The sequence below is a fragment of the Salmo trutta genome, chromosome 12 (genome assembly GCF_901001165.1).
Source record: "Salmo trutta chromosome 12, fSalTru1.1, whole genome shotgun sequence".
NCBI lineage: Eukaryota > Metazoa > Chordata > Actinopteri > Salmoniformes > Salmonidae > Salmo > Salmo trutta.
In genome coordinates, this window is record NC_042968.1 from 59,284,755 (window position 1) to 59,299,527 (window position 14,773).

General features: G+C 43.7%; 1 protein-coding gene across 2 annotated transcripts; it reads right to left on the bottom strand.

Moving 5' to 3' along the window:
* Positions 1 to 3,696: 3,696 nt before the first annotated feature.
* Positions 3,697 to 11,289, bottom strand: LOC115203870 (DEAD (Asp-Glu-Ala-Asp) box helicase 56). Of its 2 annotated transcripts, none has more exons than XM_029768936.1 (14): positions 11,184 to 11,289; positions 10,576 to 10,737; positions 9,412 to 9,566; positions 9,123 to 9,293; positions 8,089 to 8,179; positions 7,698 to 7,939; positions 7,457 to 7,591; positions 7,022 to 7,135; positions 6,686 to 6,780; positions 6,488 to 6,561; positions 5,146 to 5,235; positions 4,952 to 5,057; positions 4,740 to 4,843; positions 3,697 to 4,485 (listed from the first exon to the last, which is right to left on the bottom strand). In XM_029768936.1, the coding sequence occupies exons 1-14, from the start codon at positions 11,238 to 11,240 to the stop codon at positions 4,405 to 4,407; spliced, it is 1,677 nt and encodes a 558-aa protein (XP_029624796.1). In that variant the 5' UTR covers positions 11,241 to 11,289; the 3' UTR covers positions 3,697 to 4,404. The 2 variants fall into 2 exon arrangements, with proteins under 2 accessions (XP_029624796.1, XP_029624795.1); XM_029768935.1 differs by having other exon boundaries at positions 3,697 to 4,488.
* Positions 11,290 to 14,773: the final 3,484 nt, after the last annotated feature.

Sequence of the window (14,773 nt, forward strand, 5' to 3'; positions counted from 1 at the left end):
AGTCAGTCTGTCTTGAAGAGTCTCTAAGAGCTTGAAGAGTCTCTAAGAGCCAGGAGACTGAAGAAAAGATTGTCGAAAGAAATCTTTGGTGTGTAGAAAGTTTTGCTTTGTAGAAATCTGTGGTGAACACTTTGGTGTGCAGATGTGTATAGAACTAAGTCCTGTTTGGTGGTGTGTCAGAGAGAAGAGAGGAGGAGGATATAGCTGTGGGCTCAGCGTTTTTAAGCAGCCTCCTGGCAGAGACCAAGGAAACTTAGATGCATGGAGGAGTCTGGAGTCTTATCAGCAGTTACACAGCACACCTCCACCTCCTGGCTCCCGTCTGTTCCTCTTCCTCTCACTCCTCCATAGGAGGTTTGGAAAGGAAATTGGGATTTTTGGGGGGATACCTTAATGGTTATATATAGCAACATATCTGCTTAAAGTTAATTACATTGTTTACATAGACTAGCCACGCAGTGAAGCTAACTATATTCCCAATTTTTTGTTCAGATTTAGACTAACATTAGCTAGCCAGAAGTTTCTGGTGTCGAGAGGAAAGAGCAAGGTAAAACTACTTTATCTGCCTAGCTAGCTATGTTTCAGTTACGTCAACCAGCTGTCACTTGTCACGGTCTTTAACCGGACAAACTGTCATTAGCAGTAATCTGTTGCTGTGTTGAAAAACTGAAAGTTGATCCGAGAGTGACACTTCTCCCTGTAGCTTTTAGGCACTAGCTAGCTGGCAAGGTTATTAGCTGCTACCGCTAATTTTGTTTTGTTATTAAACGTTGTACAACAGGAAAAACTGCTGCCTATATGTCCTGTTGTGTAGTTAGTTATTCACCATGTCGGTAACAAGTTTGTAACAACAGCTGTCTAGCTAACTAACTAACATTAGCTACAAACCCTGTGCTGTTGAGTGTGATAATGTCACATGTGTGCATGCACATCCATGTGGATGGAAATTAGCATGACAGTAAATCTGCATGACAGCAGCGGCATGTAGCTGAAAGTGAAACATGCCTTGGTCATTGCAGGCTACGTTAGAAGACAAAGTCTATCTATCTATCCATCTATCTATCTATCTATGGGCCAGTTTCCCGGACACAATTAATCCTAGTCATGGACTAAAAAGCACTTTAAATTGATCATTTCAATTGAACATGGAGGAGTACGCATAATCAGTGTCCAGGAAACCAGCCCTATATGGTTTATGACAGGGGTGGCTGGCTAACCATCCTTGTGTAGAGTAGGGCTGCCCTACACTTCCGCAGGACATTGTTCCAGCCCCAGTATGAATACACACATTCTACTAATCAGCTGCTCCTTGATCAGCTGAATCAACAAGTGTTCCCGCAGGATTGGCACATTGGTCTGCACACCCAGTAGCTCACTTGGCTTTTTGGAGTAGGGCTGTTTAAATTATGTTTAGTCACCTGTCTCTTTTAAAAAGTCAATCAGGAGATTCGATTAAGCTGGACCGGGTGCCCAGGTGGGTGGAGTTTGCACCAGGTGAAAAGTGAATTCGTTTTGGATCCAGGCTGCCACCCCGCTCTGGCCGACGGCGAAGTTGGCTCAAAACAAAAGTGACGTAGGTTAAGCACGTGGAGTAATGAGTAGGAATCTGTTTCTATTTGCAAAAGTGATTGCTTTCGATTAAAACGCTTTATCTGCCTATCCAATGAAAACTAGTTTGAAAATTCAAACATATACAGTATATACTGTATATAAAAGGATCACGTCTGGAGGAAACCTGGCACCATCCCTACGGTGAAGCATGGTGGTGGGAGCATCATGCTGTGGGGATTTCTTTCAGTGGCAGGGACTGGGGGACCAGTCAGGATCGAGGGAAAGATTAACGGAGCACAGTACATAGATCCTTGATGAAAATCTGCTCCAGAGCTTTCTGGACATCAGGTTCCCCTTCCAACAGGAAAAAGTCAAGGTGTCTGAATACTTTCCGAATGCACTGTATATGCATAGTATGTCTACCTCAATTATGTTGTACCGCTGCACACTGACTCGGTACTGGCACTCCCTGTACATAGTCGTGTTATTTTCTACTCCCTATGTATGTGTGTGTATATATATATATATATATCCATATTATTTTAAATCATTATTTAACTGTGCATTTATTCCTCGTGTCAGTTTCTATTTAAAAATATTTTTATCTAATCTTTAACTCTGCATTGTTGGAAAAGGACCTGTAAGTAAGCATTTTACTGTTAGTCTACACCTGTGGCTACAAAACATGTGACAAATACAATTTGATTTGATGCCATGTTGTCCTCTTCATCAGGTTCTGTTTTTATCTGTCCAGTTGAGGGGCTGGGTAGTCTCCCTCTGTTTTCTTCACTTTGGGTTAGGCTTCTCACACAAGCAATAGTGAATATGGGGTCTTTAGCGTCAAACTCCATAGCTTGAAACTGCTCTTCCTTCTGACCGGTCCTGAGTTCGTCCTGTTTCTCTTTTAATATGTGTGGGCTCTGGGTCCTCTTGCGCTAGACTGGGGCTCCACTCCTATTCAGTGCAGCTTCCCAGAGGAAACCACTTCACAGACTGGGGGAGTGAGTTGCTGGGCCAGGGGGTCTGAAAAATGAAATATAGCCACCTATAAATCAAGGAATAATTAGTGATATTTCAATCGGACATGGTTTCCATAGTTACCTTTATGTACCCTGAGGTTCAACCAGAATACTGCTAGCTGGAACATACAGAGCCAACAGTCCAACAAAAGACTCTAATGACTACTAGCTTATGTTAGTGCAGCTAGCTAACATTGGTGAATCTGCTGCTGATACACTTGATCTGATTTGATTATTCTTTTAACAAAACATTGTTTGATTTATGTTATATTTAGCTAGTTGATACAAACCTGTCCTCTTTTTGTGGTTGATTGTGCTGTTTTCTGGTTATGGTGACTTAATTGCACACACGACTGGAAGTAAGAACTGATCAAGTTGTTTGACTTGGGTCAGTACAATCCAGAATCCATGGGACGTCCCTACCCACTAAACTTAACCCTTTTAAATTAATGGGTAGTGACGTCCCAAGGATCCCAGATAGCACGGACCATTTGACTTTTGGGGTGATTGTGTTCTAATTCTCTACCTAAATCCCCGGACTTGCAACGTGCCTTCTCTCTACATGTAGGCCTGGACTGTGAACTGATTCTATGCCTGTCTCCGGAAACTGGATGGCTCAAAAAAATGAGTCATGCCCTTGGACTACTAAAATAATCCATGGTATAACTCCCTCCAGGCCATGGCACGCCCATGTCTCCGAGTACACGCCCATGTCTCCGAGTACATGCTTCATGGAGAAGGGAAGTGAATCAGACCACAGCACAGCCCCACTATGTGCCAAATGTTCTATACCATCATTCAGGTTAAGCTGCCTACCAACCGTGTGCAGCATGCCTTTGACACTTGGAACATTCTATCCAATATCCTTGTTTCATGGTTAAAACATCACTTACCGTTCTCAAATGTAACCATACATTGTTTGAAATGTGAAACAAGATATGGCCTTGCGATTATGATCTATTCAATTCTTTTAAACCATGTCATGACTTTTGGAAATTCCTCTAGCTTTTCTACACTGTGTCCACTCGTATAGCACCACTTCGTGAATACATCCAAAGCATGTCCCCAAACAACCTTTCTTTAGAGGGAGAGACCTCTGGGACTGACATGACTAACAGCAAACTGCTTAAAGAGCACAAACCATTTAATAAATGTTACACTTTAATGAATTCTTATGTTACAAAGAAACAATACCCACACGTAACCATCTGAAATCACACAGACATTTCAAGGTACATCATGTGTGTAGTAAAACAGGTGTTGCATTTCAGTTACGGAAGTAAATTGAGATTCCAATTCAATAATAGAAAATGACTTATTGAAACGAAGTGGCAATTTTCATTCTTCAAATTAGGATTTGGAACACTAGTGAAGGTAATTTGCATCAGTGGAAGTTCAGAGTAATGCAGTCATTATTACATTACTGTGATAAACACCTGTTGTGTTGAGGGAAGGCACATTCCGTTGAGTTCACAGAACGTTTTCTAACCAGACAACTCGTATGTCGGGTCACTGACGGAGGAGTAATGGTGCTGCTGGTAGGTTCCTCAAACCTGGGTGGTATTCATTAGTGCACACCGGTTCAAGACGCAGCAAAACTCAAATAAGCGTTTCTTATTGGAAAAGTTCAGGCAGTCCCGCCCTGTTCGAGTCAGTTTTCTTCCGTTTGGGGTCTAGTGAATACCACCCTGATGTTGGACACTCCGGCTGCATCTCAGTAGTCTACAATGGCTTCCTCAGCTCGTCTCCTCTCCATCCGAACTGATCTGGAAACTGGTGACGTCCTAGGCTAGCTGTGCACAGCAGTCGGATTGGTGCACGTTGACACGGAGGCCTAGGATTTGCCAGCCTTGCCCCCTCGGCTCCTCCCCCCAGTGTAGCGGAAACTCTTCAAGGGGTTCTTGCCTCGGAAGTCCTTCTAGGAAGAAAAAGGGATGAGGCGGGGTTAGACGGATCAGAGTATCCATTACAGTTTTGAAAGTAAATGCTTGCTTATCGTTTGTTGCTCCCAGTGTGAAGGAAATAATGGGAAAAAAGCTCATGGAATGTCTGCAACTTCCCCAGCGTGGTCTTTGTTGAGCTAGGTTAGGGTTAAGGCTAGGGGTATAGGGTTAGGGATTGTGCTAGGGTTAGAGTTATGTCTGGGCTAGAGTTAGTTCGGAACCTTACCTTAAAGGTTGTCTTGACGACCCCGTCAGGTTTGGGCTTCTCTCTCCTCTTCCTCCTCTTCCTGCCGGACATTGGGTTGGCCACTCCCCTCAGCATCGGAGGGACTGAATCGGGCCAATGAGAATATTGTTTACATATCACCATAAGCTGAGTGTAAGGTTGAAAACCATTATTGATAGGAGAGAGGTCCCTAAGCAATGTGTGTGTCTTACTGAGGTATTCTGGTACGTTCTTCAGGTGTGGCTTGATGACAGCAGGGTGCAGGTCTTTGTCGTGCCTCAGCAGCTGCAGGTCTCGGGGGTTGTCCTCAAAGTATGTCTGAGTGACAGAACAACTGACCAATCAGTGCCATGGAAAAGGAAGAGAAACAGAAAGGGGAGAAGGAGAGAGAGAGAAGCCCACTCACCTTGAGTTTCTCTGAGTTGAGCAGCTCCTGTTTGATCTCTTTCAGTCTGGCCTCCCTCACCGCCTGCTTAGTCACTGACCGCATGGCATCCTAGACACACACATGTATTCATACCAAATCCAAACTCTTATACTACCGGGTGTATAGCCCACAGCTTTTCATACCGCACCTGCCCACACCCACTGGTTCTGTCCAACTCCCAACCGCAAGAACTGGTCCCGAACCCAACCGCAGTCCCACAATGTTATTTTAGGCGTATGTGGCTCACTTGCCAGCCATATCAAAACACGCAAAAATAACCTAAGTAGTAGGTTAAATTACCAGACATTCTCACATGGCCCATTATATTAGGCTAATCAGTATTACTGGGCTATATCAGCCAATAGGCTAGACGTAGTTTGAAGAGAGCAGAGTTGGAGAGACTTGCACTTTCTCTTGAGCTACGTTTTATAGCCTAACTTTTAGGAGCAGGACGATTTTCAGATGGAGACAAATGTGGGTGATCAATATTTATTTATAGGCAATGTAGTAAACTATAGCCTAATCATATTTAAGAAGTACATTTCCTTGGAAAGTTGCCCCATGCTTCTCTGCCCATGCATAGGCTGTATCCTACTCTAATTGAGACCACACACACACACAAACCTGATCTCGAAGGTATGGCTACTGAGCTGGAAGCAGCGAGAATGACGACAGCGACACTTTCTACGTTTTGCATTGTCGTATAGGATATAGCCGACCTCTTAAGAGGACGATTTGCAGGCAGAGACAAAATGGGTCATTTGTATGAAAATGAAAACCGCTTGCGTCGCTCACCATGCTAGCCTACACGCGCGCGTTGCGCCTTTATCCCATCATGCCATTTTTGGATTGCTCACTCACGTTGGTTGAGCGCCCTCCACATCTTTCCGTGATCCATATTTATTAGTGAAACTCAGTCCTATTTAAAACTACATTTCCTTGGAGAGATAACTGCCACGTGATTCTCCGACCCACGCAAAGGCAGCCTACTCTCTTTCATTGAGACCACACATATACTAAGCGCACTTGATCTCGCACGCCCGACCAGGGTTACTTAACTTCAGCAGCGATTTGTACAAAAACATTTTTTTTGCTTTTAACACAATAGGTAGGCCAACTCATGCAAAGCAGAAATACGACCGTTCCCAAATGATCTGCGGAGCAAAAATAGTTGGAATCCCAAAGTTGTCCGTCTAACCGCCCGTTCCCGACCCCAGCATGAAAAATCCAGACCGTTCCGCAATGATCTCTGTTGGGACCCGCAGCCCTCTAGTGTGAGGTGGACAGGTGTGATATAACATCCCAGGTGTACTGTACGTACCCGGCAGCGGTATCTGAAGCCCTCAATCTCCTCCATTTTAAACCCGTACGGCTTCAGGGCACACTCGGCGTTATCTGAAAAACGCACAACACAGAGACGCTAGGTCAGACACACACAGACTACCGTTACATCCGCACGGAGAAAAGGTCCGTCACAAACACAGACTACCTCAGATAGAAACACAGTGCCTGAGCGTACCTCCCATGAGTGCGTCCTCCACATCTGCCAGTAGGGGGAGCTCTGTGTGTGAGATGAAGGTGAGAGCGGTGCCTGGGTTGTCTGCTCGTGCCGTTCTACAGAAGGAAAAGGTTGAATTGTTGAGCTTTACCCAATACCTTCATCCTTTGAGCGGAGAGCTCAGGGGTAAATTTTGAATGACACCCTCTTCTAGAGCTCTGCTCAAAAGTAGTGCACTACAGGAGCAATAGGGTGTGATTTGAGATGTAGCCTTTGTGGGTTATTTCAGAGGTGAAGGCTTGTTTCTTCAAAATTGGGCAATACAATTGTATTCTGTTGTATTATGTTGACACTGACCGTCCAACACGGTGGATATAGGACTCCACGGTGGTGGGGAAGTCAAAGTTGATGACGTTGGAGACATTCTGGAAGTCGATTCCTCTGGAGACGCCGTATTCCTTGTCCTTGGCTCTGTGGGAGTCAGGTGTGAGAGGTCAAAGGTCATTGTACCATCACCTGGGGTTTATTACCTATGAACCTAACGAAGCGGGGAGCTATGTGAATTTGTCCAATAGAAACTCGTTTCCGTTGCGAAACGTTTTGCTACAGTGTACACTAATGATTACCTACCCCCCCCCCCGCATTAGCGCAGAGTTGAAGAACAGCTCCTTCTCTGCTACAACAAATAGCTTCAGTCCAACTGGGCACAAACAGTATCATTTCAACTCTGGATAAGGCGTTAAGAATGACCGACTGCTAAATGACTAAATTGTACGTTGCGGTATCCCATACCTCCCTGCATTCTTCTTCTTCTTCCCTTTCCCCTCGGCGGCCTGCACTGTGGTGGTGGGATCAGCCAATGCCTGCTCGTCCGTGGCGATGATGTAATCATAGAACCCCTGGTTAAACTGGGTGATGATGTGACACCTGGGGAGAGGGGCGAGAGAGCACAGGAAAGTGTTCAGATTTTGATGGATAAACGGATGGATGTCAATCAACACCCGCATGGTTCCTTCCCACCCTCCCTCCTCACCTGGAGTGGACAGGCAGCTCAGAATTCAGTACACAGGTGGGGATGCTGAACTGTTCCAGGAACAGTTTGAGTCTGTAGCACCTTTCCACTGCCCCAACAAACACCAGGGTCTTGCCCTGAACCAGGTGCAGTTTCAACAGGGTGTAGATGAGCAGGAACTTATCCTCTTCCTCACACTGAACACTGTACTGCTGCAGCTGGGAGCTGTCTGGCAGCTGGGAGCCCTGCAGTTTTAGAATCACCTAGGACACACACACACACACCGTATGAGAGGAATTCCGACAGAGAATATGCTATTAAAGCAGGGCCGTGTTCAGTTGGGCACACCGTCGAAAAACGTTTTGAAAAGGAAAACTAAAATGAGCACTACTCTTGTTTGTGTTTGTCTTACAGGATTGTGCAGCAGCAGTTCCTTCAGGGCCTGGACATCCTCACTGAGAGTAGCGGACATAAGGAACGACTGGTAGATCTTCGGCAGGTGGCTGATGGAACGACACATACAAATTTACAAAAAAAGGTACATGGGAAAGGGAGATTTCCCTTTAAACAGGTTTCCATCCAACCTTTCTACGTGAGTAAAGTAAATGTCACGACAGGCCTGATGGAAACAGGAAACGTGTCAACTAAAGAAAATTACCCTAGACTAGGTGGGATCTTTTTTGTGTCTGCAAAGATAGTTCTGCGAGAAATGGCGGCGGAAACACCTTTATTGCAAAAAGATTGATATAATAACCATCGTATCGAAGCCAACGGAGTCAAGGAACGATATGTCGTGTGGTCCTCCCACCGCGATTCGAGTAAGCACGCACTTTATTAGGCTACAGATGAAATAAGTTGTAACGAACTTCACAGGGTGGTGGAAGTGCACGATGACGAGGTTTGATGCTGCTTTTCAAATGAATATCGAGGGTCTTACTCTGGTGGCATGATTGACTGCCATGTGACAAATATTTTTTTTTATCTTGCTCTTATCCATAATAATCTCATCATATAGGTAGTCTTCCCGCACTATCTGCAAGCTATTGGCTAGAGAACACCTGCTAAGACCAGAGTGGGTACACTCGCTATAGAACGCAACATTTATTGTCACATAATTATCAGCGGAGTTGAAAAAGCCATGGAAACCCACGTAGCTTGTATTTTTGGGGGGGGTCGGTACAAGGGAATTTAACCGCAAAAGTTATTTGTATGTGCACTGTTATTGTGCACTGTCAACGCGCACAGACCTTTATGCAAAACAAGTCAATTTGATGGAAACATCTCGTTGGGGAAATGAGCATATTGATTTTAGAATATTCACATACATCTTTTGCCAATTGGATGGAAATCGAGCACATTTCAACATAACCACTCACAAACAGTACTCCATCATAGATTACTGACACTATCAGAGTGTGTGTACGTCTCTCCGTCTTGGTGTCTTACCACAGCAGGCTCTTGAGGTCGGCCTCGAAGCCGAAGGAGAAGAGCAGGTCAGCCTCATCTATGACTAGGGTCTCCAGCGAGGCCTGCAGGTCCAGGCTCTGGGCACTGAGGTGGGCCAGCACCCTAGAGGGGGTCCCCACTACCACATCTGGCTTCTCCATCAGGATGGGCCTGTCATGAAAACACACACACGCATAAAGACTACACATCCTTCTTCCCAGGCATTGATACGGAGACCAGAACAATGTATCCTGTAACAATATGTCAGGTGACAGTTGAGCAAACTGACCTCTGGGCAGACAGGTCAGCCTTGCCGGAGATGTCTGCCACCCTCACGTCTCTGGCACAGTAGGCAGTCAGCTGGCGGATCATGGCCTGTACCTGCTGCCCCAGCTCCTTGGTAGGAACCAGGATCAACGCTCTCACTGCCTGCTCACGGACATTCTGGAGAGAACACACACACACGCGCGCACAAGGTTCAAGCTGCTCCCCCTCGCTACATCGCCTACCACTATGATAACTACGGATTACTCTTAGCCCAATCGAAGGGCTATGCCACTACTACCAGATGGTCTAACGCACAGGTGTCAAACTCATTCAACGGAGGGAAGACTCAAGTCTCTTTGGGTTTCCACTCCTCCCTTGTACTTGATGGACCAAAGAATAATCAATTAAGATCACTGGTTAGTTAGGAACTGCACTCACCTGGTTGAGGTCTTACTTGGCCACGCTCTAGCCTCTAGGAATCAGAGAGAAAGACTCCTCTCTCTCTCGTCTAACATTTTGTGAACAGTCCCATGAATGTACTCTACCTGTTGTTCTGATTTTGTCATGTAGGAGGTAATCGGAGACAAAATACCCAGAGAGTAGTGTTATTAACCTGACTTTCAGTATGCTGGTCTGTACATCTGCTTGTATTTTCAATGCGAACGCATGCAACTTGCACAGTATGTCAACAATGGCCGAGTTTAACCCGAAGCACAGACCAAATGTTATCCCACGCAATCAGCTGACAAATTTCACAAGCACTTCCCGGTGACTGCAAAGGAACACGCTTCGGTCGACAACGATTGGTTACATGCAGCTATTGTTCACAAATTGTGCATCACATGAAACTCATCAGAACCTACCGGTGCTGCAAAACGTTGGGTAAACAACATTTTTCCTGTGGATACCCCAACCACACTTCCTACAGCCAAACGTACCAACAGCACAGACAACCAGTAAAGTACGCTTAAATATCATTTTATTCAACATTCTGGCTTGTTGAAACTATTGAAGATTTTTTAAAGCGAATTATTTTGGACTGACAGCCATGGAGTACCCATGGTAACAGTGATGTTAAGACCACAGCCATACCACCCTTCATCCGTGGAATAAGTTTGACACCCATGGTCTAATGTTATAAACCCCTTGATACAGTATGGCCTTTGCTGCTACTACTACTTCTCACTTGTTTGGATGTCAAGATACGCTGGATGACGGGCACAGCGTAAGCAGCTGTTTTTCCTGAGCCAGTCCTGGCCCGGGCTAGAATGTCCTTGCCCTCCAGAGCCAGTGGAATGGCTTTCTCCTGGATCAAAGTGGGCTGAGCCCAGCCCAAGTCCGCCAGCGCCTAGGTGGGGGGAAAAATAAGTGTCTTAGTTACTAGCGAGGAAATCATATCAGAACAAAATGCTGTGGGACGTTATATGACCTCATTCGTTTATTTCTGCTTGACAACTTCTTGAATTTCCTATATTTAAGGTGATTGTTTAAATAACTAGCTAACTAGTTACATAGCTATGTAATAATGTAACTACGTTATTTCGATAACTAGGTTAATTCTACGTCCCGTTTAAAATCGAATACGTTGATATCCAGACAGATTGACAGGCAAAGTAAACACTTTTACATGGTAGCTAGCTAACAGTTAGCTATCGTTAGCGGGGTATGTTAGCTATCACAGCAGCGTCCAGTGTCTACTGGCGTATAGTTCTCAGATTTATATCACAATTGAGGTCAGGCAATTTAACAATTAATTTATCCTCATATAGTCTCACAGGAGAGAAGAACATCTACCTTTAAAATGCGATCATCTATGCCCATTTCATGGAACTGCAGCCTGTCGGTAGCCATTTCTTGTCTCTACTGCTTCCACCAGGCTTCGACACGTGTGTACGTCGCTTGACTTCTACGTCATCCACCAGTTGAGCAGGGACGCGTAGACATTTTCTATTTGTTTTTACGAAAGGCAACATTATTCCCGTCAATTAATACATTTTCGAATCTATATTTTGGCCGTTCTTAATTAGTTAAAATATTTACAAATCACGTATGCAATCATAAATAAAATAGATGATTATACCACAACTCAAATGTGTAAAGACCAGTAAACTCTGGATGGCAATATTAGACTACTTTTCCTTAAAAGCACACGTTTTTAATCTCAAAACATGATATATATTCCTTTCTCCAAGCAGCAGGATACTATGCTGATCGCAGGAGCCACGGGGCACGAACGCAGATATTTTTCTCTCTCAAAATATGTCTCCTGCATAGTGCAGTGCAACTGTTTTTCACAGCATTGCAACCATCTATGAAAAAATAAATGAATAATTTTGACGTATTTAAGCAAAACTTAGCAATGCAATACACTGTATATGGGATTCTTATTGGGTTGTAGCGAGAAAAAAAAGTACTGTCATAAACTGGGGTGTGAAATACTCAGTAGGGTCTCTACTAACCAAATATTGTTTTGGGGGACTGGCTTTTCACTCCGCCCCTCCATAGCCCCCAATAAAACACGTTATATTTGGTTTAAAAAATATTGGCTTGTAGAGAGTACTGTTCTACCGGTCTCGATTAAAGTGGGGGTGGAAAATAGAAAGTAGGGTCTCTACTAACCAAATATGGTTCGTTTTGGAGGTAAACTGTATCGAACATATCCAGCAGCACTTCGTTCTCCACCTCCTCCATAGCCTCAAATGCAATAAACTGTAATACACTGTACATGGGATACATAGGTTATTGGGTTGTAGAGAGAACTACTCTACCTGGCTCAGCTAAAGTGGGTGGGTCTCTATTCTCTACTAACCAAATATGGTTCGTTTTTGAGGAGGACTGTGTCTTACATATCCAGAATCGCAGCTTTAAATTACCTGGTAATATCCACGGTTCTGAAATCAATACACACTCAACAAAAAATAAAAGAAACCAAAACGAAAATCTCATTTATTTACAAGTGAAATGTAATGAATATTAACAAGGCTATTAGGACACAGTATAATCACACTTTCTGAACAGGAATGGAGAAAAGGATTTACAAGTTGTAGGCTGATATGTGCTGCTCATCTGTCAAGGTTTGTAGGAAGGATCACACAATTCCATCCATGTCAGCAGGAAGGCTCAGATAATGAATTATACTCATGAGGAAACATTCTATAACTGCAGGTGGCAGTAAATCACCAACCTTGACTTTATACCTTGTCAAACAACACACTCCAGATGGCAGTATGTACCCTTTCAGTTTGTTTACCAACTCATTTTTATTTTTTACTAGGCAAGTCAGTTAAGAACAAATTCTTATTTACAATGACCAGCTCCAAAGACCTGTAGAGAGAGAGCATGAGGGAAAGGGGGATAACTAGTCACAACAATGCATTCAACTGAAATATGTCTTCCGCATTTAACACAACCCCTCTGTCAACATCCACATCTTCAGGGCCCATTTAACTGCCTTGTTCAGGGGCAGAGCGACAGATTTATACCTTGACAGCACGGGGATTTGATCTAACAACCTTTCAGTTACTGGCCCAACGCTCTAACCACTAGGTTACCTGCCGCCCCTCGTAGAAGTATTAGTAGAAAATGGACTACTTCAAAATGGAGATGGGTTAGGGTTTGGCCGGGGCAGGCTGTCATTTTTTTAAAGCACGCGGCCATCCCGTTCTGTGAGCTTGTGTGGCCTACCACTTCGTGGCTGAGATGCTGTTGCTCCTAGATGTTTCCACTTCACAATAACAGCACTTACAGTTGACTGGAGAAGCTCTAGCAGGGCAGAAAGTTGACGAACTGACTTGTTGGAAAGGTGGCATCCTATGACGGTGCCACGGTGAAAGTCACTGAGCTCTTCAGTACGGGCCATTCTACTGCCATTGTTTGTCTATGGGGATTGCTAGTTTTAATCACTCATCATTATTAACGATTAACGACTAAAACTGCTGTAATTTCTAAATGTAATCTACAAAACAAACTAAAATAAAATAAAACCATCATGAATTATGTTTAGTTTGAGTTTTTTGGGGGGCAAAAATCTAATGGGGTTTTCAATTTTTTTTGGGTGAGAGAGATATATTTGTATATATCCAGCGTACACTTAAATCCTGGGAAAATTGGTTCCTGTTTCAGTCATGTCTTTTGTCGTGTTCGTGTGAGTAAAACAGGAACACCCTAATGATTGGTTGACAATAGAGCCTCCCGCGATGCAGGTGATGGCTGCATGGGGCAGTTGGTGAGAAGCAACTGCAGCAACTTGCAGTTGACTGCAGTCAAAATGACCTTGGATCACGTAATTTTTGTAAAGTTCATGTACAGTGCCTTCAAAAAGTATTCAAAACCCTTGATGTTTAACTGCCTGAATTTAAAATTTATGAAATGTAGATTTTTTTGTCACTGTCATACACACAATACCCCATAATGTCAAAGTGGAATTATGTTTTTCAAAATTTGTACAAATTAATTGAAAATGAAAAGCTGACATTTCTTGAGTCAATAAGAATTCGACCCCTTTGTTATGGGAAGCCTAAAAAAGTTATAATGTGCTTAACAAGTCACAATAAGTTGCATGGACTTACTCTGTCTGCAATATTAGTGTTTAACATGATTTTTTAATTACTACCTCATCTCTGCATCCCACACATACAATTATCTGTAAGGTCCCACAGTCAAGCAGTGAATTTTAAACACAGATTCAACCACAAAGACCAGGGAGGTTTTCCAATGCCTCGCAAAGAAGGGAACCTATTGGCACATGGGTAAAAATATAAAAAAGCAGACATTGCATATCCCTTGAGGATGGTGAATTTATTAATTATACTTTGGATGGTGTATCAATACACCCAGTCACTACAGGCGTCCTTCCTAGCTCAGTTGCCGGAGAGGAAGGAAACCGTTTAATGGCAGTGATAGGAGAAAACTGAAGATGGGTCAACAACATTTTAGTTACTCCACAATGCTAACCTAATTGACAGAGTGAAAAGAAGGAAGCTTCTACAGAATACAAAATATTCCAAAACATGCATCCTGTTCGCAACAAGGCACTTAAAGAATGTGGCAAAGCATTTCACTTTTTGTCCCGAATACAGTGTTATGTTTGGGGAAAATCCAATAACACAATAACACATTACTGAGTAGCACTCTTCATATTTTCAAGCATAGTGGTGGCTGCATCATGCTATGGGTATGCTAGTAAGAACTGGGGAGTTTGTTAGGATAAAAAAAATGAATGGAGCTAAAAACAGGCAAAATCCTAGAGAAAAACCTTGTTCAGTCTGCTTTCCATCAGACACTGGGAGATGAATTCACCTTTCAGCAGGACAATAACCTAAATCTACACTGGAGTTGCTTACCAAGAAGACAGTGAATGTTTCTGAGTGGCCGAGTTACGGTTT